The sequence below is a fragment of the Hippoglossus hippoglossus genome, chromosome 9, assembly GCF_009819705.1.
Source record: "Hippoglossus hippoglossus isolate fHipHip1 chromosome 9, fHipHip1.pri, whole genome shotgun sequence".
In the NCBI taxonomy this organism is placed as follows: domain Eukaryota; kingdom Metazoa; phylum Chordata; class Actinopteri; order Pleuronectiformes; family Pleuronectidae; genus Hippoglossus; species Hippoglossus hippoglossus.
This window is the reverse complement of record NC_047159.1, coordinates 20,477,712-20,505,649: the sequence shown is the minus strand read 5'-3', so window position 1 is coordinate 20,505,649 and position 27,938 is coordinate 20,477,712. Positions and strand designations below refer to the sequence as shown.

Here is a 27,938-nt window from a genome sequence, read left to right as displayed (position 1 = left end):
CTGACATCACATCCAAACCCACGCAGGGTTAATCCTGTACCAGCTGCGCACTGGACGTGGCTTCCTGAGCGGATGGACAGTGACAGATGATGAGTTTAGTGCCCTGAGGATTGCGCACAAGACACCCAGTGATCGCTCACTGTCCTAACAGCCGTTTAACACCGCAGAGTCCCCGCCGCGGCAGCAGACGGAGGAGACGGACTCCGAGTGGGACTTGTTGAGATTATTTGCTTAGAAGGTGACATTGATCGAAACTGAAGATCATCGGTAACGCCGCTTCAGCTCAAGATCCCCTCATCTTCTGACCGGACGCGAAGTCTCCAGGAGAGACGTCCCCAGACTCGTTACGCACAACTTTTACGCACAGCCGACGAACGGATCTCGATGCGAGGTCCATGTCACTTTCAGCTCGGACTACGCTACGATTTATACCCCCACAGGTGTGATTATGTTAATAAGTGTGCGAACTGCAGAAATGGATGAAACGATGCGCTCCACGCTCTGCTGAAACAAGACCTGAACCTCACGGACACTGGGAACTTGCCTGGAACAGCAGCGAGCAGCGCCGGGTGCCAAAATGAGCCTTTACTGGCAGAGCTGGAGGATCTTAAAGATAGTGTTGGCAACAATTACAGCAGTTCTTACACAAGGTAAGTGACCTGGAACTAATTGGATGTGCGTTTTGATTCTAATAATAAAAAAAAAAATCTAAAATACACACGTGAAACGCAGCCTAAGCCAAAGTGCAGTGAATTAACCTGAAGCCTCGCTGTGACCACACTGGATTTAATGATGGCAGTTAAAAACAAATGATCTATTAGAATAGACTATCTGTGTTGTGCCCATGTTACTGAGGGGAGGTGGGCCCCTTTCTCTTAGCAAAGCAATGTCAGCAGTAGAACAGCCTCCCCTGGAAAGTCTAAATAATACATACATGTCCTCATTTGTGCCACAAACTTACATTTTAATCCACAGTGATACAGTATTCCAGAGAGGCTAACATGAGCATCTTACTCACTGCAGCGAAGGGGTGTCACAGTACTGAGTGGGATATTAAACATTTAGGATGAAATTGGTGAGGGGTAAAATACTTGATGGGTTTACATTACAACTTGAGCTGTGCCTTTATATGCTCAGTGCTTTCCCTCTCTCTGGGAATATATTACATCCCCTTATGGATGACTGCTAGAAAACCAGGGAACCCAATTTTCACACAAGAAGCAGACAATCTAAACTCCCAACTTTGATAATGGCAACAGAAGAGAAAAAAAAAGCACATCACAGGGGCATTTACTGAAAAGCCTATATCTGCCTCATAGCTGGCTATTTCCAGGGAATGCATGCCGGCTGATTTATGTGGATAAAAAGATGAGTAAAATTGGAAAATTGTGATAAAACAGATTTTTTAAAGCAGATTTAAGAGTCTCATTGGACATAGCAATCCCTAGCAATCACTGCATGAGCTTAAGCCTCATTCAATCTCTCTCTCTCTCTCCCCTCTCGCTCTCGCTCTCCTTATCATCTCCACCCTCTCACCACAGAACATTACATATATGATCATGATGTACTGTGATCTCCCCTCTGTTTGTATAAAACACTTACTCAAGTATGTGAGGTGAGGATATAATAATAAGTTGTATTTTAACTTATATAGTTAAATGATGTAGTTAGGCCTGTGGTGCAGGTCTGTTGTTATCAGATAATGCAAATTCTTGTTGCATTATCAGTGCATAGTTTTGAAAACTCTATATTTTACAAATTTGGGTTAAATTGAATGTGTTGCACTCATCGTAACAATCATAACATTTGAGAGCATAAATTCAGGAATATGAACTCACATCTTTGTGACTTTCATTTAATTGGGTAACACAATTTTCCAATTAGCCGCCTGCAGCGGACACCACATGCATGTCTCACAGAACTTTTTGAATTAGATTTTCTCCAAATTCCTAGTCACACTTTGATAATTAATTGCAATGGCTGAAAGACACTTAATTCCTAAGCATAGTATCAGCTTCCCTCAGTTAAAAGCCACCGTTTCCCTTCCCAGGCGACTGCAAAGTGTTTCAGCGTCTCACAGACGACATAAATACAAATCTTTGCGTCTAAGGACCTACTCATTGACAAGCTGTCAGATCCTAATGAGACTGTACCTGTTTCGCTATAAAAGGTGCTGGAAAGGTCAGCCAGTTAAAAGATAGAAACACACAGGGCTGACGTCAGATTAAGAAAATGCTGTTTGCCACAGGTGCTGTAAGCATCTGGCCTCTTCCTAACACTTTCTTATTTTAGTGTTATAATCAGGGTATTGCTATAAATGGGCCCAATATTTGATCCAAAAGGAGGCGTGAAAGAGAAACTCTGAGGCACAAACACGTCTTTTATAATCTCTCAGTCACAGATTAAAATGCAGACATCCATTGTTGTCGTCTGCGGTGCTGTTGGGAGTTGAGTCACTTCTGCATCTGCTTTGCACATATGGCAGGAGTCATTACTGCACATTAAAATTCACAATGGTATCTCCAGCTTTGTGCCTTTTTAATAGAAAAATACAGAGATTGATTACAAATGAAGAAATCGCGCTGAAAGAGAAATGCACTGAAAAGAGGTTAGCTGACATGCTAGTGAAGACGGGTTAATGCTGGGCCTCGAGACAAACCATAGGATGAAATGCCGCTCGTTAGACAGAGCAGTGTTTTTTATTAAAACTGGTAATGGGGAACATTACTATTGAAATGAATATGCAAGACTAAAGCCCTAAGTAAACGCTGTCGTTACTCACGCAGAACTAATCTCAGTTTGGTTTCCCTTTCTGAAATTGAACTTGCTTCATATGAGTGACTCCACTGAAAACAAACAGAGCTGCAGGATAGTGTCAACATGAAAAGCTCTACTACACAATGTCACAGGAAATCCCTGTTTACGTACATTTTCTGTTTTCAACCATAGATGGATTGTGATGGAACACATCTCTGCAGTCTGATCTGATTCAAGGAGCGTTTTCAGCTGGAAACATGAACTAAGCACCGATTAACAACAGTTGATTTAAACCCTTGCATTAAATGAGGAGTAAACATAAACCATAGAGAAAAATAATTAATCAAAGCAACCGCGTGGGGCAGTGAACGTGTCAGTGTGCAGGACAGCAGGAGTCCGGGAGACGAGGGGGAAGCATGAGCATGGCAACACTGATGCTTTCTGACTCGGCCAAGAAGGAAGAGAAGCTGAGGCTCTTCAATGAGTGATTTGAGAGGCGGGAACAGCTGGTGCCGTGGATTTGCTCTCATGTTTTATCAGTTGAGGGCAGGACCACTGAAGTGGAGTTTTGTTTACATTGGCTACTTGTTAAATCAAAAAATATTGGCAAAGAAAATACTGGCAAAGAAGAACTCTCTCTAAAAACTGCAAAAAAAAAAAAAAAAAATCTTAAGCAAACAATTCCTGCAATGTCTGGCATCACATTCACAAATAGATTGTCTGTGCTGTGTATGCTTCATTTAATCTGTTTCCTTTGGGTCGTGTGGAATGAGAAGCATGTGAAATAACAAGAGGAGCGCAGATGACCCATCAAACACAACTGTAAAGGGATGGGCTTTCATGTGCAGCACTTTGTTTTCACATTGGCACTGCGCTCTCCCCGCTGGAGTCACTGAGCCAGTTTATATTCACTCCAGCCAGAGCCGCTGCCAGCTCTGGTATTAAACAGCACATCTGTCACTATGGCCACCGGTAGGCTAAGCCAGGACAACCCCCTGCTCCCGGCTCCAGTGTCTGCCTCAGTGTGTCGCCCACTCAGAGAACATGACTGACACTCTCGTCTGTGAGTGAAGGGAGTGGAGGGGGGAGATCGATGGTGTTGGGTTAGGACTGTGACACTTACAGTATAGTCGTTGCTGTGCGAGCTGTCGGAGCATCATGACGGGCCCTTTGAATGGGTGCACGAGTGAGGATGAAGAAGCAGAGGAGGGCGAGATAAACAAGAGGCCTGTCAAATGCCAGCAGCCATGAAGGAGAATGGCATCTTTTATTATGATTTTACAAATGCATCTTACTCCGCTCTATCAATCTAGATATGATCTCTTCTACACCCTATAAGAGAGGATCATTTGCCACGATATTTGTTTGTCACCGTGCAGTGCTTTGCTTGGTGCAGTTTATAATCTCCAGAGTAAACACCAGTGTTTTTGTCCTTAATTCACCAAGTAGGGCAATTAGCCACCAGATAAACAGTGCACGCTCAGGTCAGCGACTATAATCTTCATAATTCTATCAAAATGGATGTTTAATGAGGACACATGACGGCCGAGTGACCTCTGCCTCCGCTCACTTCCATCAGGGGCAAACACTCACCATCAAGCTCTTAAACCAGATCAGGGAATATTTATGCTCTCAGCTTGTTTTTACTCACTCATGTAAAAAAAGGTAATTCTTTGCACTTGTGTTTACCAGTCGGCCTGTAATCCTTTAAAACATTATACAGGCAATGTGAAGTGGCTACACAAATAATACTAACTGATTTAAAATACTCAAGATGGATTTCTGTTTTAATTAGCTTTGTATTTTTTAATCAGAATGTTGCATCCAGATCTTCTACCTCACACGATGATGTACTCGACTCATTTTTTGAATATGGTGGATCTGCAAGGCATTCAATTCACATCCCGCTGACAATCTGAAAAGCCATTTTAATCCCTCTAGTCAACCTTGTGCCAGATGTATCAGATCCCACCTTTTCCGCCCATATACAGAAAGCTGATCATCCATGTGAGAGAGATGAAACTGGGGCAGCGGAGGAGAAACGAGGAACAACAACATGGCTGGAAATATTTTTCAAGAAAACTTTTTGAATTAGTTGATTTACTTACAGTATTTTTAATAACCGCAAACACGTCTTCAAAAGCAAAGAATATTAGGAAATGAAGTAGTAGTTTATCTTTTCATGACATGAGTTTCTACATGGATATTATTTAGAACTTTAATAAAATAAAATTATTCATTAGAACCGGAAGGGATCAGAAAGGTGTGAAAAGTATTGTAATTTTTCTTTTGACTATTGGTGGAGGTGTAGAGCAGTGGAGGGTCTTTTTTATTCTTTGTAAATACGGTTTGTAAATAGTCAGACAGACAGCTTAAGCCTGCAGCATGTTCATGAAGGTGCACTTTGCCATATGCAGTGGAAAACAGTTGTGCCTCTTTATCAGGGATTTATTAATGTGTACATCTGTGGCTCACAGTACAAATTCCATTGAGAGATTAAGATTGAAACTGGGGTGCAGCATTAAACAACACCGGAAAATGTAAAATCCGCAGAGTTCCCCCGTTGGTCCATGCAAGCAGAAGCTGCTGTGGCAGAAACCAAAACACTCCTAAGCTTCTCTTGTTGTAATTTACATTATTTCGGACTTTGTGCTCTGTTACAGGGATTTTTAGGTTAAGCTCAGAGGCCTTTTAGTGCAATACTTTGATTCCCCACTCAGTTGATCATTTGGCCTAAGATAACTTTTAAACCCAAGTGTTAGTTCCGGGGATAATATTTTAATGTCACATGTGAAGGAAAGGTGACGGCCTTACTTCTGTTTTTGTTGCAAGTACAATTCTTAGAAATATAGAGCTGTGACTTTTATCAAGCCGAGAGTCATTTTCCATTCTTTCCTTTCAGATTTGAGCAGTAAAGAGCTGACCGACAGGAAGAGCCCAGTGCCGTTCCCTGTCTTCTTGCCAGTCAACTACGACGTGCGAGACGCTGACTACCTCTTCCTGAAGGAGGCCGGCCAGGACTTCATGAGGAACTCCAGCATGCAGAGTCACACGCAGCCCTTTGTTATTTTAAGAGCCAGCCGCCAGCCAGCTGTCAACGCGAGCTATGGCACCATGTCCACCGAGCAGCTTGTGCCTCTGGATCTGGTTCAGTCTGTGCAGCTCTTCGACGCTCCAGAGGTCTTCACCTTTAACTGGAAAATCCAGGCCTTTGCACTGACGCCCCGGGTTTTCTCCTCCAAGCCCAAAGTGCGGGTGCTCTTCTACGTCGCAGGGAGGGATTGGGGCAGGGGGGAAGGAGCTGTGGATGAGTTACCGTGTGTGACAGTGTACGCTTTCTGGCAGACCCAGGAGGTCAGGGCCTCTTGTGCCATTGGGGGCGAGAGGGGAACCTGCATCGCCGAGCTGGCTCCTTCTCTTGGCTGGTTTGCTCCGGGGTCAGAAGGCACCAGCAGGGAGCGGCAGGACCCATCTACTGGGAACCCTGTGGAGCTGTACTACCAGGCTCAGCCTAAAGTCAGAGGGACATGTTATTCTGTGGATGGAAGTCGCTCACAGCAGCAGGCCGAGTATGTTCCTGTCACTCCCATGCAGAGGATTGGCAGTGTACGACTTCTGCAGGTGCCTAAAGGGATGGCAACACTCTCTCGCCTCAAGCTTGGCAACGCCATTGTCATACGGACGTCCTCCAAACCGCTGAAGAAGACCGATATCGCCACGTTCTACATACTCATGGCCAGCTCTGCTCAGCTGACTAACTTCACACTCAGGTAAGATTGTGTTTTCTTTTGTCTCACCGTTTCCAAACGTCAGAACGGTAAATGGTCTGTATTTATAAAGATCTTTTCCAGTCTTGGAAGACCACTCAAAGAGCTTTACATTACAGTTTTGCCATCCACACATTTATATAGTGCATCTATCTGCTGCTCTTTTTCTATGAGGAGGGGCAATTTTGGGGTTCAGGATCTTGCTCAAGGACACTTCGGCATGCGGAATAGGGAAGATTGGGATCAAACCGCCGGCCCTCTGGTAGGAATTCAACATGGGGAAATGTTCGATAATAGTCCTCGTTTCAAATCCTTGCACAAATCCCTCTCCATCATAAGAAATAAGGGAATATTGGAGGAAATTAGATTGAGGATGGATTATGGCATTTTTTTGAAAATATCACGGAGGTTAACTGTCTCTCTGGGAAGTGGGTTGGATTATTTGATTTAGAGTTGAAAACAAGAACATTAAGGGCTGTTTGAAGTGCACTAGTCACCAAGGTTGACATGGATCAAATCAAAATCACGTGTGGCCTGTGACTCATGGGTATTCTCGGGATCTGTGTTCACACATGCGATACGCTGCTATTGACTGAATGAAGATCATGGGTATTACTGGCATAGGTCAATTTAATTCAAGGCTCTGCTCCCCTTTGGAAATGCAGAATATTACTGTTTGACTAAAGATGAGAGCATTTGTAGTACCAATCTAAAGCAATCTTTTTTCTCTGGAGGTCTCTGTGACATCTTTGGTAATAAAAAAAGAGGCACATCACGTGACCACTCAAGTACACTGGGTTTGTGCATGCCGGTGTAAACAGGCATTCCTCGAATAATAGCTTGTCTGCTTCAAACAGCTTTATAATTGTAAAATGCAGAATTCAACTGCACAATAGCTGTCAGCAGAAACAGGATGATTATCCATGTTGGGTTCTACACTGGTAGCCGAGGATAATGCTGGTTGTTTTCTTACAGAAGGGGGGGGTCAGTGGATAGGAGCCTGAAGAATTGACAAAGACTGTGTTTCCCAACACCTCAGTTTCTTCCTGTCCAGAGTAAAATGATAAATGTGAATTGTGTTTTGCCCTGTCGAAGGAGAATTTCTGTCACTGATGAGTCACACAATAAAGATAATCTATCACCTGAAACAGCAGCATTTCCAAACATGAAAAAGTTTGTTCTTCCATTTTTTTCAAGGTGAAATGATGAAACATGAGGGATTGGCAGCTCAAAAGTGGATTTGAATTAAAGGCTCAAACAGTTTGGTTTTCATGGTCATCAGCAGCGAAATATCTTTTGCTATTAGATATCAAATAGAAGCGTGTTGCAGCGTCGCTGGATTTGTCCATGTTAGCTGTCAGAGTAGACAAGTACAGATTCATACTAACTTGATTAGAACTGATGTTATTATTATTATTATTATTATTACTATTATTATTATTATTATAGATACTATCTGCTTTGCTCTCCGCCAGTGAAGAATGAACTGTCAGAAGGAGTGAAATACATTTTTCTCACAGTTATGTACTAAGGAGATTTTGATCATGACAAAGGCATGTCATAAATCTGTCTTTCACGTGTGGTTTGCTATCACATCATGTGATAGATGATATTGGTGTTTGCTGTGTTTTTTGGGTGACGTCCAGTAAGTTGTCCTGACTCAAGGAAACAAGAAAACAGACCAAGAACAAGAAAGACCTTGAAGGCGGCTCATGCAACTATTCCTTTACAATTGTCACAGCCTGTCCCTGTGGATTGAGAAACTCTGTGGTACACAATCAATACTTTATGAAAAATAAATAATACTTGACTCACTCCGGCCTTGACTCGCTCATACATGCTTCAGTGGAGGTGAGCGGGTGAGGAGGCGATTCCTTTTCCACCTGTTCCCACATTCATCCACTCAGGCAGTCCTGAAATGCTGCAGTAGCTGAATATTGATTGGGTGGACAGCTATGCATGGATGCACTTGTCCTTCTCGTCCAATTTCAGAGTTTGTCGTTTGTCAGAATTTCTCTTCAGGTTTCTGGTGCTGTAAAGGAAACAGAGGGACACAGAGCTGAAGGTTCTTTTTCGTCGGAGAAACATTAACTTGCGTCCAGGTGTTTTAAAGGTTTAGATTATTGGTTTCATTTTGTTACCCTCGCGGGAGCAATGAAGCCAGAGAAGAAATCCTGATTTCCCCTCTTCATTCTGTCGCTTTTAATCATTCCTGCTTTAATTCATTTACTCAGTCTCTCATGTTTCGGAGTCCGATAGCAGAAATGTCACCTCCTCTTTCCTCTGTTTCTTTTTTTCCCTTTCCTTTTTCTGTCCTTCCCTCTCTCTTCCTATTATTTTACTCTTCTTTATTTATCTCATCTGCCCCCTCATTTCCTCCTTTTCATTTCCTTTTCTTTCCTTCCACACCATTGCTCTCCTCATAGCAATTGTTCTGGGTTGGAAGTTATTGGAAGACACTTTGTGGTAGTTAACCTTGTATGATGGGCAGTTCTATTTATCTAGTATGTACTGGTGACTGTTTCTATCTCCCCTCCCCCAGCTTATTAACAAATTAACAGGCGCTGTGCATCCCCTCTTCAACAGCTGTCTGTGTGCTTTATCACTGTCTGAATGTCTCATTAAGCTTTGCTTAATACTCTCATCAGCATGATAAACCTGTTATTGATGTCTATAGCTGGAGCAGAGGGACATACAAATTTGAGGTCGATTGAGAAAAGACAAGCCATACCTGTCCGCTCCGGCAAAATGAAGCTGTCATACTCAGTGACAGTTTGATAAAGGTCATATTGTATTACCATCATCACAATAGTCACGTAAAGGGCATTTATTAGTGTACGCCCAGCCACTATGACCATACATTGTTTTTGACTGTATTCTAAAGGCAGTTAAAAGTCACCTATGAGCCAGTTTGTCTTGTTCCATGAGTTTTATTTAGAGGCAGCATGTGGCGATAAATAAACTTGAACCTCTGTATCAACAGGACGCCGTGCCAGTGAGCGTTTCAACCAGGGAGCCCAATCACTCATCTGTGTGACAAATAGGACTTTTACATCCTCTGTTAGTGCCGCGGTGCCTGCCATTTGGCAGGATTGTTGCATGAGCATCTCCCCAGCTCCCTAAACTGCTCCATAAGTACGATAAGCACGTTGCCGATGGCTGGCCATCAGACTGGCTAAACGATGGACATTTGACTGCATAATTAACGATTGCATCTGTTTCAGATTGCACTGGGGTTCAGTGGTGGTACTGTGGCCCCTCAGCGCTGCATTCTCTGAGCCAAAGATGGGAACACAAATTATATCAGGGAAGTAATTACAAACCCTATGTAACATCCTGATAGCAGCCGTGGTGATGAAATGCATCTGGGCCATGCTGTCTCACTCACACAGAGGATGCAATCTCTCTTCTAGGACTTTGATCAAACTGCGTCTGTGTTTTATTCTATTATTTATTCATGTTTTTGAATTGGTCTCATTCTTTTACTTTCCTTTGTTGGTCATGTGCTCTGTGATCTTTCAAAAAGTGTAAAGAAAACTTCATTCCACAAATAAGTAAGGGAAGGGAGCTGACTGATAAAGGTCACAAGGTCTGCTTTGAGTGTATTTGACAGTGTGTGTATCTATTTGTGTGCCAGTTTGCGTCTGGTGGCATTTTTATGTACATGCGTGTGTGTGTGAGTGAATGAGGTGTATGTAAAAGGTGAAACAATAGTGCCACTTATGCCTTGCGTGGTCAGAAGTGAGATGGATGGCAGGTGCAGGACCTGAGAGCTGCTGTTCTCACACACTGTCAGCTTCAGTCTCCACAGCCATCCATCTTCCCTGCCCCGGTTCCTCCCCCTGCCTGCTGCCTCCTCGGGGCCTGCTAACCAAGGCCGTGGACACTAGTTCTTGTTCCCAACCACTCAAAGAAAAACACCTCTTCCAGTCACATGGGATTTTTTTTTTTTTTTTACACAAGGGGGGCTGAGAGAAAGAAAAAAATGGGCTGAAGATAAGTCTCCTTGTTAGTGTCACTTTTTATTAGGTAAGCCCCTCACCACTCAGCTCAATACACGGAGGCGTTTCATCACAGCAGGCCATGTTGTTCAGAGGCCATTACTAGATTAACAGTCCTCCTAGGTTTTCTCATTACTACATTGAGTATGCCATCATGCTTACCTCATTGATTATGCCGGATTAAAGTTTCTCCAAATTGAAAGAAAATAATCGCACTGCACTTACAATTCTCCACAGGCAGCGTCGGTGCTGCAATTAAACACAAAAATGGGAAATGAAATGTTGGGACAACACGGTAATGCATTGGTTAGCACTGATGCCTCACAGCAAGAGGGGTCTTGGTTCAGCCGGGGTCTTTCTGTGTGGAGCTTTCACATTCTCCCCGTGTCTGCTTTGGCTTCCTCCTACAGTCTGAAGACACACAATCTGGAGTTAGGTTAATTGGAGACTCTAAAGAAGATGAACGGTTTTCAAGATATGTGTTCCACATACACGCAGACAGACAGACAGACATACAGACAGACAGACAGACATTTGTCGAATCAGTTGCTAGATATGTTTCTTCATCTTCTTGCTGAGTGGTTTATGAGACGATGCTAATGTCTGAACTGTTACTGGAAACAGAAATAGTTAGCTTATAGCTCTGGCCAAATATAATCAAACCCACCTACCAGCACCTCTTAAAGCTCGCTAAGTAACATTTTTTAATTTATAGAAAAACCGAGGTGTAAAGACGACACTTGGAGGGGCTGTAGAAACAGAAAGAATTATTTAGTGTTACCTCGGCTGTATTGTATTGTTCCTTCTGGTTCTTGCCTCACATTTCATTATAATTAGAAAGCTGTAGCCAGTTCACATTAAAACCAAAGCGTGTGTTTCTCTCTGCTCATTTAGCCCAGGCTGCGTGTTTGTCCCCGTGTGTTGTGTTGGCTCCTCTGCCTCCTGGGAGCCCTCTGACTGATAACACTGGACTGGCTTCACCTTTCTGCTCTCTCATATCATGCACAGCACACAGGGAAGATACAAACACAAAGACCATGCAGCACCCACAGGGTTTGGATCCTTTATCTGATTTATTTTGGTGAGAACCAAAGACTTAGTTAGTTCAGTGTGTGTCTTCTGATCCGCATCTCTCACAGCAGCCTATGGTTGGTAGTAAAGATGGCAGAGTGAGAGGTCAGAGGCTTTAACATAACTACCTGCAGTGGGTCGTAGGAGTTACAGCGGGTCGTCTGTTAAATGGAGAGCAGGCGGTTTGATTCCCAGCTCTTCCATCGTGTGTGCCGAAGTGTCCTTGGGCAAAATACTGACCCCCAAATTTGTCCTGATGCCTGTGGTAGCAGTGTGCGAGTGATGTGTGATAGACGCACTGTATGAATGCTTGAATGTTTGAATGTAACTGTAAAGAGCTTTGAGTCGACTCTATCTAAATACAGACCATTTACTGAACCTTATAGTAAATAATCTAACCCTAACCCATAAAAGTGTTCACTGTATGCGATCATGACCAAAAGACCCGGGAGTTTTTTAATTTTCCAGACCAGCCACGGCACCAGATGCTATCACCTTTTAGCCCTATGCTACCTGGCTTAACCTGTGTTAATCAGATAAACCGGCGTCTGTGCTGTGCGGCTGGAATTGAAGCAGACAGTCTTCCAGGTCATGATGGCACAAGATTAAAACCACTATTATAAAAAAAGTCACTGCTGACAGTGACGTTTGACAGTGATCTTTGACTGTTTGAACTTTTAAAGGTGTCACAATTGCCAAATCTATCAGCTCTGAGAAAGAGCGAGAGTAAAAAATAAATAAAAGCTTTATTCATGCCCTGCGACTGTAAAGGCACTGGTTTGTGTTAGACAGAGTGGCATTTATAGCACGGACATCCATGCCAAGATCTGTGGCCACTCGAGACCTCAGATTACATGCTGGATGTGCAGATGTTGTCACACAAACTTACAAAATGTGCACACAACACTCATGAAGAGGTTATCTTGAATATTTTCAAATTAAATATTAATGCCGGTAGATCGTTTTGTTTAATTGTGCTGAACAGGGAGCAGTGTTCCCCCTCCTGTTGCCTGAGGAGTCCAAACCAACCTCAGCCCAGAGCTGAGCGCAGCTCATCATCAGATTGCTGTTGCTCCTATTATAGATTACACCTCCTCAGAGGCTCGTAATGCACTTTGTTTTTATCTCAAAGATTCAGCGATAAACCGCACAGCTTTGCATGCAGATGAAAACCAAAGACAGGAAAATGTTTCTCTGAACTGTTTATTGGAGCTTTGAGTATATAAAAGAAGGAGCAGTACATAGATTACTGGTATTGTTGCAGCAGAAGACTGGAACTTCTTGGCATCTCTACATGCGTGCCTCTCCTGGCCTGACTTGATTGCAATTCTTGTACAAGAATATTTCATCAACATCTGGCATACTGCAAGCTGCTTACGCTGGGAAAGCCCAGTGGGAAGGTCTGAACATTCAGATGCACAATACTTAACATCTGCAAATTAGGCACTAAGGACACGAAAGATCTATTAGTACAGTTTAAATAATGAGTGCACATAAGGATGAACAGAGAGAGCAATGTTTTTCTAATGCGAAGGGGTAGAGGGTGATTAGAAGGGTAGTAAATCATTAATCGTTGACATTTTCTTTTATCTCTACCATGTTTTGCTTGCTTTATGTAAATAATGAATGATATCCATATTGTTTTATATGTATTTTATCATAGATAATATATGACAATCACATTGAAACTGCCTTTTATTTGAAGTCCTGGTTTAATTGAAATAAATAATTGTACTACGCCCTTGATGATGGCTGTTTGTATTATGGATGGCAAGATGCTGATCAGGTTATATGTCTGTATGCTGCACTTTATTTGGACTGCCCGACTTTCACTTGATCTTATTTATTCTGTAATTTTTTTTCCTTCTTGTGTATTTATATGCGATATACTTGGTATTATTTATATGGTTATACTCGGCTGCAAATTATATTGAAACTTTAATGATGCTTAACGATGCTTGCAGTTGAAAGCTGAAGTTTAAGACATAAAATTTGATAGATCCTGCCGGAGGAAACTGCATTGTCACAAAAAAAAATGAAGATGGGGAAAGTTGTAAAAAAATATTTTAACATATATTCACTTTATATGTTTACATTTTAGAAGTACTCATTGTCTTGATTTTCATTGTCTAGTCATATGGGACATTTGAACTTCACCGCATCCTTGACCTTTTTGTTTTTGACTTTTCACAGAGCGACAGTTGAGAAAGGTGTGACCTTTCGAACAGCAGCACCCAGTAACACTTTACTGTGGGACATCACTCTGGATATGGGTGCAGATGGAACCATCGCTGTTATTTGTCAGAGGAAGGCTCCCATACCAGGAAAAAGGCAAGTGTGTCTAACCTGCCTGTGTGTTCTACCTTTGTGTGTCTCCTTTGTTATCACTGAGAAATTGATTATCGAATCTAAATTGCTATTGTTTGAATGAATACATAATACTCCCAAAGCCCAGAGTCTCACTGTCTAAGTTAAACTGTTTTAATGTAAATCCTGCAAAACATTTCAGTATCTGTCTCTGCACCTGTGGAAAGAAAGAACACGTATCTGTACTGTAGAGGTCTGAAAACAACACACTCCTCAGAGGACATCCCGATATACCCTCTCAGCACAGGTTGGCTGCAGGGGCTCTCAAAAGGCTGCCCCTTGTAAACAATGATTGCTTCCCCCGTCTTTCATTCCCCACCTCCCAAAGTGTTGCATTGTGCATGTTCATGCATTCCTAACATGCAGTAAAACATTGAGCCTGATTTAAAAGCTGCAAGCCCGGGAGGTCGTTACAGCAGAACTATAGTGAGCCATCTTCAAACATAACACTTGTCCATTCAATCTCTGCTCTTAAAAATTCCGCTTGCACCATAACCTTATTAATTGGGAATTCATCCTTTCCCTAACAAGCAGCTCATTTCAAATGTGATGCTGATGCTGCATGACAAATTCGAATTACCAGAGTTATTACAATTCATCCTGAAGGAGATCTGAATATCAGTACTGAATCTAATGGCAATCCAACCAATAGCTGTGGAGATATTTTACAATAAAACCACAAATGTCAACAGATGAATACTGAAGGAAAGGGCAGAGGATCACTGATCAAGTCCTGACCTTAAAAGATCATGTATGGATATTGATAAGTGTTCCTGTTTGTAAGTTGTGGACCTACAGACGGGCATTTCCATGCTGCTAGCGTGGCTGACAAGACATCTAGATGAGCTAATCGACGGATACGAAATTTAAACCAGAGTCCTATACAAGTACATTTGCAAACCCGCACCCACAAAGCTCCATGCGGGACCCGACCCGTCACTCTATCTCCAAGTCAAATCCAGACCCACCCGGTCCCGTTAACATCCAACCCGTCACCCATGATTAAACCTGCTACATACAGTCACTCACATCAAATGGTGAAGAGTTGTGTTCTTGAAAAAGCATCTTTGAATTGTCCCAGCACCTGTTCTCCTGCAGCGATCAGTGTGTTTCCTAGTCTGGTGTTGGTAGGGACAGTTGAGCCCAAGTGAAGGGGTCAAATTTGCATATGAGGCCTATTTAGATGTAAATAATTCTGCCCGTTATATCACTTTTTTGCGGGCTACCCGACCCGTTGCACAACTCTAATCCAAATATCTTGAATGCATCGTATATTCAGCAGAAAACCATCAATACTGGTAATGTTCACTTGATTTGATCCGCTGAGATTGAACTCAAACAGTGAGATTATTTCTGTTTTGTAGTGCAGCTCCCGAGAAGTGCTTGTAAAGCTAAAGCCCTAATCTGTGTGTGAGTGCCTGGCATAGCTGGAGAAGAGCAAGTGTACACAGCCAACTTTCCCAAGAAGGAAAAAGAACAATATGAGGGGACAATAGCATTTGCTGAACTCCAGTACAGAGATAAATTTAAACATCTTGAAGTTAAATGTGGCTCAGACTCCAGAGTTCATACAACACTAGACACAGCCTCCTGTAGCCAGAGACAGAGCACTGACCTTATCTGTGCTCATCATTATTGCTTTGACCTCATTATGCTGTTTTGCCCGTTTGCTGGTGCATGGATTACAACATTGTTTATAGCAATTTCTGTGGGGTTCAACATATTTTTCCACTCAGTCATTTTGGATAATCCTCTCTAAAATGTCATGAAACTAAGGGGACCCCTGCAGAGAGCCTCTACTGTCACACAGCTGTGGACTTTTTGTCTTCATGGCTTTAGTGAGCACTAAAAGTATTTGCCGTATCTGTACATTAAAGCCCTTTTTATCCTTTGTGGCAGCGGCTTGGTTTTGGATCTTAATATTAAAGCGCTGCCTCTCGCAGACAGACCCACGGCCGTAAACAAACTGTTGAAGCGTCAGTCCCCTGAAAGCTTCACAAAACTGGCTGAGGGTGTAAATAGCATGGCAACATCCTTTTATCTTATGGATATCTGTGTTAATGCATACTTAAAGGGATATAAGCGTGCTTATGTGAGTCCAGCCTATCTTGTTTTGATTCTTGACCAGAATTCCATTATTATCTTTTAATCTCAGGTCTCTCAGCAATATGCTAAGATTATTCAATTACACGAAATCTCCGCCTTTCCTCTAATAAGGGCAGATATGAGAGGGGGCTATAGAGAATGACTTGTTTGCTTTGTTGTTGAGTCTGAACCTTATTGGGGGATTAACAAAATATGATTTGCAGTTTCTCCTGTTGTTGTTGCTTTAATGCACAAAAGGCAGCCGGTACACAGCCCTATAGAGGTCATTTAAATTCAGGATGCCGGTCCAACTGTGTCTGCACAGCGCTGACACAAATATATATAACATGTACACACCGGCAGCAGTGGGTCTGATAATGTCCATGTGGGTACAGAATGTGCATTCTTACTGTGTTTTGTCCACCTATATATCTTTCCTCCTGTTCAGCACAGAGCCAAGAAAATAAAACCAGGGATACTAACTTGGGAGAGGCCAAGGGATAGTATATTGAATCCACGACTAGGACACTCTATTGCTGTGAGGTCATTATAGGTTACAAAGCCTTCAACTTTTTGGTGCATGCAGAGCGCCTCTGTCCTCAGACCACCTTTTATTCTTTATACACTTATCAGTAGCAGCAACTCCGGCAAAAGGCCAGAAGAGAGAAATTCATATCTATTCCTTTTTTTAAGTTAGATTTGTGAAAATGCCTAGAGATGCAAAGCTCTCCACAAATTCAAAAAAAAAAAAAAAAAAGGAGGGGGGGGGGGGGGGGGGGATTTGGGTCTTGTCGCGACTACTGGGGATCACGCCGCTCTTCTACAAATCTCTTCGCTTACTACCCAAGGGGCAGAATTCATAACATCGCACTATGAATTTTGAGCCGGATATCTCCGAACCTCCAGTCTCTGCAAAGTCTTCTAGTATTTATCAAACGAAACGTCTAACATCCTAATGCAAAGCGTGACTTCATCAGAATCTTTAAAAAGAGAAAAGACAGCTCTCCAGGATCCATGAGCATCGCGAGCACTGAGCACCACAGGCTGAAGTGAAGGGGGCTACACTGCCGCAGAAGCACTGGGCCTCTTTCTAGGCACAATTATCTCTGCAGGGCCTTAAAGAGAGGGAAGAGAATCTGAGACTCCAATGGTGAAGTAATCGTATAAAGTATCATTGGCTGTGATGGAAAGATTTTGTGTTCCTGCTGTTAATGTGCAAAGTGAAGGTGTTGGAAGAATCACGCAACCACCAAACTGCCAAAAGACACAAAAAAAATGCAGCATCCCACCGCTTTCACACAATCAAAACACAACATGCATAATCTGCAGTAACATTCGTTTTACAATATGTCTTGTCAAATATTACCTTGCCTTTGTTTTATTACCTCCACCAAGGAGTTAGTGTTTTATTTGTGCTTGTTTGTCTGTTGGTGAGTTAGTAGGATTACACAAAAACTAAAGGATAGATTAACACAAAATTTGGTGAAAGGATACACTATGGGTCAGAAAAGCCCCCATTACATGTTGGTGTGGATGTGGATTAATGGGCAGATCCAGGGATTGTTTTTCATTTTTGTTCACATTGCAACATGGCCTTTTGAACATTTTCATACATTTTTCACAGAATTAAAAATGAATCTTGATGGGAAAATCAAGCATGTTTAGGGGACTGATATTTGACATATTTGGTGGAGGTATGTACTCTACTCATTCTAGTTTTTACACATAATTTGTCTCATTCGGATTGTACGCAGGAACTGTGTAGCCTGTACTGTATCTATATCTGTGTTTGTGTTCTACTGTTTTCGTCTCGTTAATCGTGCTCTCTGTTCCCCACCCAGGCTTGATAGCAGCCTGCTGGAGGTGCTTCAGATGGATTTTGAGGTTGAGGAGCTGAGCAGTCCTCTCGACAGTCAGGTGATTGTATGGAAACTGGAGCTGCCGTCCGTGACCCAAAACCTAACCAAGACCGAAGGAGCCATGAGAATCTACACCACTCAGAGAGACTTTGTCGGCTTGGCTCCACTCGTAATGGTGAGTTCGCTGACAGCCTCCATGTCACACCTAATCATTATTAAAAACCTGGCACGGATGTTACAGACAGCCGCGTTTCCGATAATGCTTGGACCGTATCCTTTGAGCGTTGATGCATGAAAATATCATAAAATGCACTTTGCTGTGATCCATTCCTGTCTGGTTTGCATATGCAGACGGCTGGGTATGCTTGGGATTGTTTAGCAAATGGGTTCTATTTTGAGCAGAGAGTGACCTTGTGTTGTTGACTGTCAGCGAGCTGATGTCTCTCCTCTGTGTTGTTCTGCTCTGTTCTGGCGTGCAATATGTGGTCATCTTCTCCGACAAACAGCTGCTTCATGTGGTGCTATTTTGGTGCAGCAGGCCTCTTTATCATGCTACCTCTATAATTAATCCACGATATAATCCCCCACTACTAAATATGGAACATTACACAAAAGTTTATACCGCGCTGAATTACAGCGTCCAATCTGATGTATGTCACCTGGGACAGTGACTTCCTAATCCAGCGTTATTTGAGAATGACACATGACAACTTGTCATATAATACACTCACACTGCCCTCTCCCGTGTCTCTTAATTTGTTTAACCACATACTATCAAAAATGTATGTAATTTATGTCAGATTAAAGTTAGGAATGGCTGGACTTTAAATTATGGCTACGTTTGGGCAGTAGTTTACTCCCATTTCACAGAGCTAAATGCTGCATTTCCATCATAATGCTGCTGGATTGCTTGAAGTTATAAGGGTTTACCACAGTGTCCTGACTTGAGAATTGGACATGGTTCATCTCCTTTGTGGATTAGAAGCCGACCTCAGGCTGAGGCCCAAACATGCAGACATTGGATGGTTGACTCGAAGGAACATTAGCATTGACTGATCCTGCTACTGCTGCCGCTCAATACTTCTACATGATGGCGGGAGGCCTCGCTGACACAACCTTCAGATCAGTGTTTTTTCAACTATATTGTAATGACAGCTGGAAAAAAAAAACGATGTTCAGTTGTTTCAGCTTCATTTAAAGCAGTTTAATAGTCGAGGGACACGTATCCATCTGCTTCATCCTCGGAGCGGCCAAGTGTCTCTTTAAATTTGATTTAACTGATCATTCACAGAACTTGACCGGGCTGTGTTCCGCTGCTCTCACACTGATCTACACACACACGGACACACACAATGTTAAATCATTTCAACTTCATTTGAAACTGTGTTTCTACAGTGGAGGACACATATCCATCTGCTTCATTTATAGGCTTTGATTATTCATGCATGCATACAAATGGTTCTCTGTACACACACACACACACACACACACACACACACACACACACACACACACACATACTTGTGGACATTACATTGACTTACATTGATTTCCTGGAGACTTTCTCTAACCTCAACCATGGTTACTAACCCTTACCTTAACGTACGCCTAACCTAACCGTAACTTAACCCTTACTCTAACCTAAATCAAACCTTAACCTAACCCTTACCTTAACCTTAACCTAAACCTAATCTTACCTTAACCTAAACCTAAACCTAAACCTAAACCTAAAGTTAAAGCTAAACCTAACCTTAAAACGAGTCTTCACCTTAAATCTCAATGATTTACATCATGTGGACTTGATTTTTGTCCCCATAAGGAAGATAAGTCCCCATATTGTGGGGACACAAACACACACACAGATGCAGCGAGATACCCGGTAAATTATAAATAGACTGTTTTATCCAAATCACTGTATAGCTTTTCTTGCATTAACCCGTTCAAATACATGAACTCACATACTGACAACCCAACTATGACGCAAGGTGCTAGCCTCACCATGCTGAGCCTTTTGGGTTCAGGATCTCGCTCACACCCACTGGATTTCTGCGTGGTTAATGGAAGCCAAAGATGGAGCTGCGCCACCTGCTTTACCTGCCATAGCTGCCCTCTTTAATAATACATTGAGCAGTACGGAACAGGCTGTACTGTATATGCATAGATATGTGTAGAGATTAATCCTAGTCCGTGTCCCTGTCGTTAGTTATTTGGCCGTGTTTGAACTGATATGACATTGCTTTGAGGGCCGTGCCAGTGCAGCAAACTCCAAGCTTAGCTCTCCCTCACATGTGGTGACCTGATCATCACCCTGTGTAAACCCTGCTCCCTTCACCAACCTCCCGTGGGGGAAGCGTTTGGGGCAAACAGGATTACTGAGTAACTGACTCCTAAACATGAAAACCTTTAGATGTCTGGTAATTCCACCGCATAAGATGTAAAAACAAATGTAATATAATTATTGTATGAGGTTTGATATATTTTGTTGTTTAGACTGTGTTTTATGTTCCTTGTCGCTCTGCAGGACACAGAGATCCTGAACACAGCCGTGTTGACTGGAAAGAAGGTGGCGATGCCTGTGAGGATAGTAGCTGTGGAGGAGGATGGAGTCGTCACTGATGTGTCTGACTACACAGACTGCAGCTCCAGTGATGAAGATGTTCTGAAGGTAAGATTTCCTCCTCTTTCTTTCATAGTATATTGTACAGTGAATAATAGCTTTCTGATTCTTTATTTCTTCATTCTTTGGTTTCAAGTATTCCAACTGCAGTTGTTATTATGTAGCAGATATTGCTCCAGTCTATTTGCGAAAAAGGACACTGACAAGGTAAGAGGTGAAATTGCTGTGGAATTTCTTTTAAAGATATTTTCTACACCTTTTTTATTCAACTTTAAATAGCGTTCTCTGTAGTGGTATTATGTACAAAAAATATTCAATCACCTCTAGTAAATGGCTACCTGGGAACAAAAATGGGTTTAGCAGTAATGAACAGAAAAATGAGAGATATGTGTCTTTGTCTGCCAATCCCAATGCTAAGGTGAGAAAGAGAAATGTGGAGGAGCTGCTCCTCCACACTAAAAAGCTGCTCCACAGGGGCAAGGTGGGTCTCATGTGTGATGGTGAGGACAGATGCGGACAAATAAGTTGTGCCAAAGTCACCTCTGATCCCCGTCTCTTTTCCACACAGTAAAACAAACTATTAGTTGGGCTCTGACAACATCGTCCATTCATCTTCTAGACAATGAACAGCCACTGCATTAAATTGCTCACCCCATGGTCCGCCTCCGTGCGCCCATCCTATGACTTGTCCCTTTTATCCTGTGAACCTGAGCACGGCTGACTGCCAAAAGCCGGCTTTGTTTACTGATGAAATTGAAAGTGAGGCCCCTGGCCCCTGAGGTCTGGGCCTGTGAATGTATTTACTCAAGGCTAAAGTGGCATTGTAAACAAAGAATAAAGACATGCAGCGGACTCCAGCTCTCTAATATATATTTTTTCTACTGGTCAAATATGTCCCAAAGCAGGTTCAGCAAACAATAGATGTCTTGGCTAATAAATGTCATGTTTTGTGCAGTGTTGTGTGTTGCTCCATGAGCAGATCCAGAGGACTGTACATACAGTAAGTGCCAATGTTTTAAGTGCAGATGGGTGTCAGCTATAAGAAAAGCAGGATTATGTGAGGATGTCAAGAGGCCAGCTGTGAACTAAATCAATCTTTTCAACCCTGTGTTGTAGCCAACTTTGCTGTTGTTCTAAGCTTACTGTAGCTCAGTGTATTCGCTGACCAGATAGCAGCTTCAGTCACAAATATACCCTTTAATCTTCTTAGTCTAACAGCTTGACTCAGATATCTTTTCTCTTCTGGTGTGCCTGAAGAGTATCAAATCTGCTCGTGATAGAGGGGGGGTCAGGATTTATGCAGAATGAGCAGCTCATGTGGCAAAACAAAGGCAAAACAAAGTCTAATCTGTCATGATGGAAAGGTTTTCCCCATGTGCATGGATGACGGATGGATTTAGAATTAGGGATGAGCAATACACAAAACAATAATACATTTATTTATTTGAAAAATAAAAACCATATCATTATTTTTGTAGATTTTGTGGTTTCAATATGAGTCACGATTTGAGAGGGAGTCGTAATTTCTGTATTTTTTGACAATAATGTGATGGGGGTCTGTACCAAAGCAGAAGGATATGATTTGTAGGCCGGGAATCTCTGTAGCAGCACAATGCTTCATTCATAATAGTAAGATGTGACACATTTAACCTCAATCAACAATTTGCAGCTTCTGAGATTTGGATATTGCACTTGACCAAATTACAATAACAATATATGTACATGTGTGTCTATTTAGTTGGTCAATCAGGACTTTTAATGACGTGGCGATTTGACTGAATTGCATTAAAGATTGAGTAAGTGATTCTAATCCAGTACTTTTGGTCAAATTCAGTAACTGTCAACTAGGTGTCCATTCTTTGTGTGCTTAACATATATGTATTCTGTGTTTCTACACAAGCCTGGCTCTGTACATTGGAACTGGCTTGGACAGAGCAACACAATCAGGAACAAAGGAGTTAGTGCTTGTGCACAGGACAGTGGAGAGAAGAGGGGAGATGGGGAAAGAGGGCAGTGGGAGGGACAAGTGGTAAATATGGCACATGCACCAGACTGTGTGGTGTTGAGAATGGGCTTGCCGAAAATGGTGGCGATGTTAAGGCCAGTGTTAGAGTGTCAATGCTGCCTATGGGGCAAAGAAAGTAAGGGAGCTAGTAAAAACTTATGGACCCACATATATGAATCCACTTGATGCAGCAGCCCATTTGAGTTACATTAGTTAAGTAGGGTTTTACTATGTTCTGTTGAGGCAATATGTCAGTATTGTCAACTAATGTTTGTGATAGCAAATGCAAAAACAGGTATCCGTGGCATTTCTGTGTGTCTGGTAACATAAAGTAGAATGTAACAAAAAGACATGTTGTTGGTGAGATAGTTGTATTGTTGCCAGCAAGCCATCACCTCATTTCTGCATGTTAGCTTTGTAGCAGCAATGGGTAATGGTATTTGATTGTATAAAGAAAAGGCAAATTGTTATATAGCCACAAAGACCTAAAAAAGTGGACTTATTTAGCTGGATGCTTAATTTGTACTACTCTGCTGCATTTTGGATGCAGTGTTTGTGCGCATGGCTTTTTTTGATTTGCGTTTGGAGGCTTGAACTTAATTTCCCCCTCAGTAACACAAATGCTGTATTTATTCTGCACACTCTCAGCTTTATTAAATGTCTGCCTCTTTTTAATACTATACCCAATGATGAAAGTCAAATCCCATTTTAAATAAATATCCTTTTTGACATCCAAAACACTGCGGGATATTCCTGGCAGCAGAATGAGATTGTGACCAGGATGGGTGGATGGATGGCACATTAACACAGTATTCTTTTTTAACTAATGCTTCAGAATATTATTTAAACGTGACTCGTGTTAAGTTCAGTGGAGATCCTGGAATATGCTTCTGTGAAATAAGGGAAATGTTGTAGATCATGGATGACTGGTTGTCTGCCTGGTAAAACAGGTGACTTCGCTATAACTCAATCAGACCTTCACTGTCTTTTGTTCCATGCTTGCATTAGAAATTTTCCATAGCAACAACTGTTCCAGGGCCTAAGTGCCACATATTGTAAATCTGCTGTTTGGATATAAATCAAGCACAGAATTATCAGTGCAGAAAGGTCAGGGCATCTCAGTTAGCAGCAAGGGTGACACATAGTGATGTAGTCATTTCAAAGCCAAAGCTGTGGTCATGGGTGCATGATGACTGACGCTCCGATGCGAATGATGACACGAGACCCTCTCAAAAATAGCTTGTCACTGGAACAGCACATCCTCTGGCCAACAGTTGCAAATAAGAGAGGGGGATCTATTTGCTATTTGAATTCCTCCTTAGGCTATCTGTCAAAGTCACCATTTTTCTTCCTTCTGCTCCCCTGTGCACTTCCACAGGCTGGTGACTGAATTTTAAATGCTGCGTTAATTATCCAATTTGTTCAGAGCAGTGGCTGCTGAGAGGACCAATGGAAATTACCTGACTCATGTCTCAAAATTTTCATGAGATCTTTCAGCAGTTGCCCAAACTTGCCAAGGTCACCTTTGGAATTACAGTGTGATGTATGCACTTGGCTGTGAAGGACTGATATTCAGCGCTGCACCACATGATATTTTGATTAACATAAAATTGCAATGCTAGTTTTCCTAAAGCTTCGGACCGGTGATCATCGCAGTAGTTTATTGCAGCCAGCTGACATTACTATGGTAACACACGCAGTGCAAAACTGCCTCAAGGCCATTTGATGTTGTAAGAATGACTTTTATGAGATATCAGATTATTCTCTGTCATGGGTTAGATGAGTAACAGCTCCTTCATTGACAACCATCTCAGCCTGAGTTTGATATAGACTGTTTATACGAGCGTACATACACAAAAACTTTGATATTATCATAGAAATTAAAATGATAAGATATTCATTTAGCTTTTATCTCTTCCTTCCCAGGTGTCGGACAGGTGCGACTATGTTTTCGTGAATGGCAAAGAGACAAAGGGTAAAGTGAAGATGATGGTGAACTTTACCTACAGCTACCTGAGTGCTCAGCTGGAAATGAACGTGTGGATGCCCCAACTCCCCCTCCAGATCGAGGTGTCTGACACAGAGTTGAGCCAGATCAAAAGCTGGAGGGTACCCATACTAACCTCTAAAAGGTGAGACACACAAACAAACAAAGTGTTTAACACAAAAACTGTGCTTATTTAGGTTCTAGATGGGATTTCTAGAAGCGTACTTCAAAATCATATCTCTCAAAGGGTTTAGGGTTTTTATTCCATTACATAATGTATTGTAATATCTCAATGTGATCCAATCAAGCAAAGAGACAGGATTAAGTGATTGAAGAATACCAGGTCAAATCATTTGCTGTGTGACAGGTGTGACCTGCATGTGTGTTTCTGTGTTCATGTCCCAGACCTGGCTGGAACAGTGAAGAAGAAGACAGGAAGGGGAAGGGCTGCATGCTGCAGTATCAGCACGCACTGGTGCGGGTGCTAACTCATTTTGTGGCAGAGCAGGCGGACCCTCGGGATCCTAAGGCCTATTTCCTGGGCTCTGATTGGCAGGTGGATGTCACAAGGCTGGTTCGATACTTCATGAAGGTGGAAGACCCTCGAGTGGCAAGGCTGCAGGCTGGAAGAGTGCTGTCGGGGCGGGATCTTGGGACCACCACCATCCAGGTAATAATCTGAACTACTGCTTGGATTAACATTTGCCAAAATAAACTGTGACCAATGTCATAACAAGAAGCAATTGAGTCCCTGGATTAGATTAGAAAAGCAGTAGGATTTAGGTTTGACAAGGTCATGAATTTAACCTAACTGAACTGGTTCTGACAGGAAGATACAGTCTGAGGCACCCTAATTAATTTGTTGTATCTGATATTATTCTGTGACAGGTGTTTTCTCCACTGTCTGACACAATTTTGGCGAAGACAACTATCAAGGTTGTGGATGACAAAGTGACGATTACAGAGTTGGGGGTCCAGCTGGTTACAGGCCTCTCCATGACTTTACAGCTCAGTCCAGGAAGCAACAGGGCCATCCTGGCTACCACAACCACACAAGAGGTTCTACAGAGCCCCAAACAGGTAACAGTCTTCATAGATCTAAACATTTTAAGAACAAAGTTTAGATTCAAAGCAGTATTACAATTTCTGCCATTTTCTGCTCTTTCAGGAAGCTTTGGTCAGTGCCTGGGTGCAGTTCAGTGATGGCAGCCAGACACCTCTTGATATTTATGATCCTGCTTACTACAGAGTGACGGTGACATCCCTGAATCAGGGCGTGGTGTCTGTGCAGGGCACACCTCCGACTGTGGTGGCAGAGGGAGAGGGCGAGGGAGTTCTGGTCAGACTAGAAATGTCCATCTGTGAGGCTTGCCAGAAGTCCAAACGCAAAAGCACTGTAGCTGTTGGCAACGGCAGCCTGAAGATCAAATTTCAGGGGAATAGCGGACGGTCAACCAACAGCAATACCAGCAGCTTCGAGAGTAGCACTGTTAGCAGAAAGGACAACGGCAGTGACTATGGAAATGATGGGGAAGAGGTGGACAGTGAGAAGAAACAGAGGAAGCAATCTCCACCACGCAGCTCAACCTCAGAAAGAGAGGAGAGCGCCATGCAAAAGATCACTACCACCATCAAATCTATAGAAAGAACCTTCATAACCAGTGGCAGCCTTGGAGGAGTGGGTAAGACCAGCAATTCAGGAAACCCCAGCAGTCCTACCACGGTGGTAAATTTCAGCATGATGAGCATCCCCGGTGACGGCAGCAAAGGATATGGCTCAGACAACATGATAGTGGAGGATATGAGCAGTGTTAGCTTTACTAGCACTGTGAAAGCCCCTGGGAACCTGGTAAACTACAACAACTTCCCCACCAAGGTGGAGGAGACAGCAGAGGTAGAAATTGGTGGTGAAGAAATGTTGGCAAACAGGCCTCTCACAGACTTGGAGATTGGCATGTACGCTCTCTTGGGCGTCTTTTGCCTCGCTATCCTGGTGTTCTTGGTAAACTGTATTTCACACGTTGTTAAGTTCAGACACAAGAAGCCTCCCTCTCATACCCATGAGCCTACAGGGCACAGGCATGACTGGGTATGGCTCGGCACGGACGCTGAGCTGGTGATGAGTGTGCCAGGTAGCCCTGTGCAGCAAGACTCCCAGACTACCACCACCGTGATAGACATTGGGCCTGATAAGACCACCTCTCTGTCCAGGAGGCCCAGTTGCTTGGCCTCTGTTACAGACTCTCCCCTCGGTTGCGTGGGCTCCCTCAGGAGCAAACCTATGCACACTGAGTCCCTCCACTCGCCGACCAGCAAGAGAAAGAGAGTCCAGTTCACCACCTTCTCCACACTGGAACGCCAGCATTCACCACCCAGGGAGAACGGCCATGGCATCCACTGGGTTGGGAAGGAGGACAGTTATGAGGAGGAACCCCAAGTGCCCATCACAGAGCCTGGGGACCAGTTATAATACAGAACCTGATCAGACCTCACATGTACAGTAGATGTGGCTTTGATCACCTCAATGCCTTTGTTAACTCCAACAACTGTGAAGAACATGTGATTTTGGAATTGCCCTCCTCTACATTTCATTACCTATCAAGGCCTTTTACATGTACATGTACTGTATAATATTGTTAATATTGGTGAGTGGATGCGCGGGGAGATGTTAAAGATGGCTGACCAGATGGACTCAATATTTACACAATGTTTAAAGCCACCCAATGTTAATGCTGCATGTGGATATCTACTTCTCTAATTTTTGCACTCACATGCTGGGATATACAGTATAGACACACTGACAAAAGTATCTCAAATTACAAACCCAATATATCCAATTTCCAGTTATAATATAGAACTCAGTCGGACAGATATAGATTTCACCAAAACTGTGGCTTTGATCAAACATAATACTGGCTGAAATTGGTGTTTTGTATTATGAAATATCCAGGACCATTTTCTTTGTAAATTTAATTAATTAATTTTCATTTAATTTTCTTTCATTAAAATACTATGATCTTGACTGTCGCCTTTCAATTGATTTTCTAATATAAGACGCTTACCAGTTGGTAACAGGATGCTGGTCAGGTACTGATGTCTATATTTTGTGTAATGTTTCATTGTACAGCGTGACATAGTGCAAAATATTTGAGAGAACAATCACGTTTTTCTAACCAGCCAAAGGCCCAATGTGTTGCCAAAATCAACCTTTGAAATGGCAAATTACAACAACCTTTTGTGCCTCTTTGCCCTTTAAACAAATTGAGTTTTTGCTAGCCTCTGGAATCTGTACAAATTGCGCTTTATTAAAAATGAATGTGGTAGCAAACAGACTGCAGGGGAAAGCAACATTTGAAGCATTTTTAGCAACAGTAGATTAGCTGATCCTGCACTGCATCTGAAAGAAAATCAAGATTTAATGG

The 27,938-nt window shown here is 42.6% G+C and overlaps 1 protein-coding gene across 1 annotated transcript; it reads left to right on the top strand.

Annotated features, from left to right (window-relative positions):
- LOC117767539 (transmembrane protein 132D) lies at positions 1 to 27,518 on the top strand. The gene is made up of 9 exons (XM_034595279.1): positions 1 to 650; positions 5,660 to 6,527; positions 13,790 to 13,927; positions 17,890 to 18,082; positions 20,429 to 20,572; positions 24,456 to 24,661; positions 24,922 to 25,186; positions 25,405 to 25,596; positions 25,685 to 27,518. The coding sequence occupies exons 1-9, from the start codon at positions 578 to 580 to the stop codon at positions 26,984 to 26,986; spliced, it is 3,381 nt and encodes a 1,126-aa protein (XP_034451170.1). The 5' UTR covers positions 1 to 577; the 3' UTR covers positions 26,987 to 27,518.
- Positions 27,519 to 27,938: the final 420 nt, after the last annotated feature.

Bases quoted from the DNA above. Each gene is read 5' to 3' on its own strand.
- LOC117767539 (XM_034595279.1), top strand. From the start codon at position 578: ATGAGCCTTTACTGGCAGAGCTGGAGGATCTTAAAGATAGTGTTGGCA. The intron at 13,928-17,889 runs GCAAGTGTGTCT...TTCCCCACCCAG, and splicing joins GCTCCCATACCAGGAAAAAG to GCTTGATAGCAGCCTGCTGG. The intron at 18,083-20,428 runs GTGAGTTCGCTG...GTCGCTCTGCAG, and splicing joins GCTTGGCTCCACTCGTAATG to GACACAGAGATCCTGAACAC.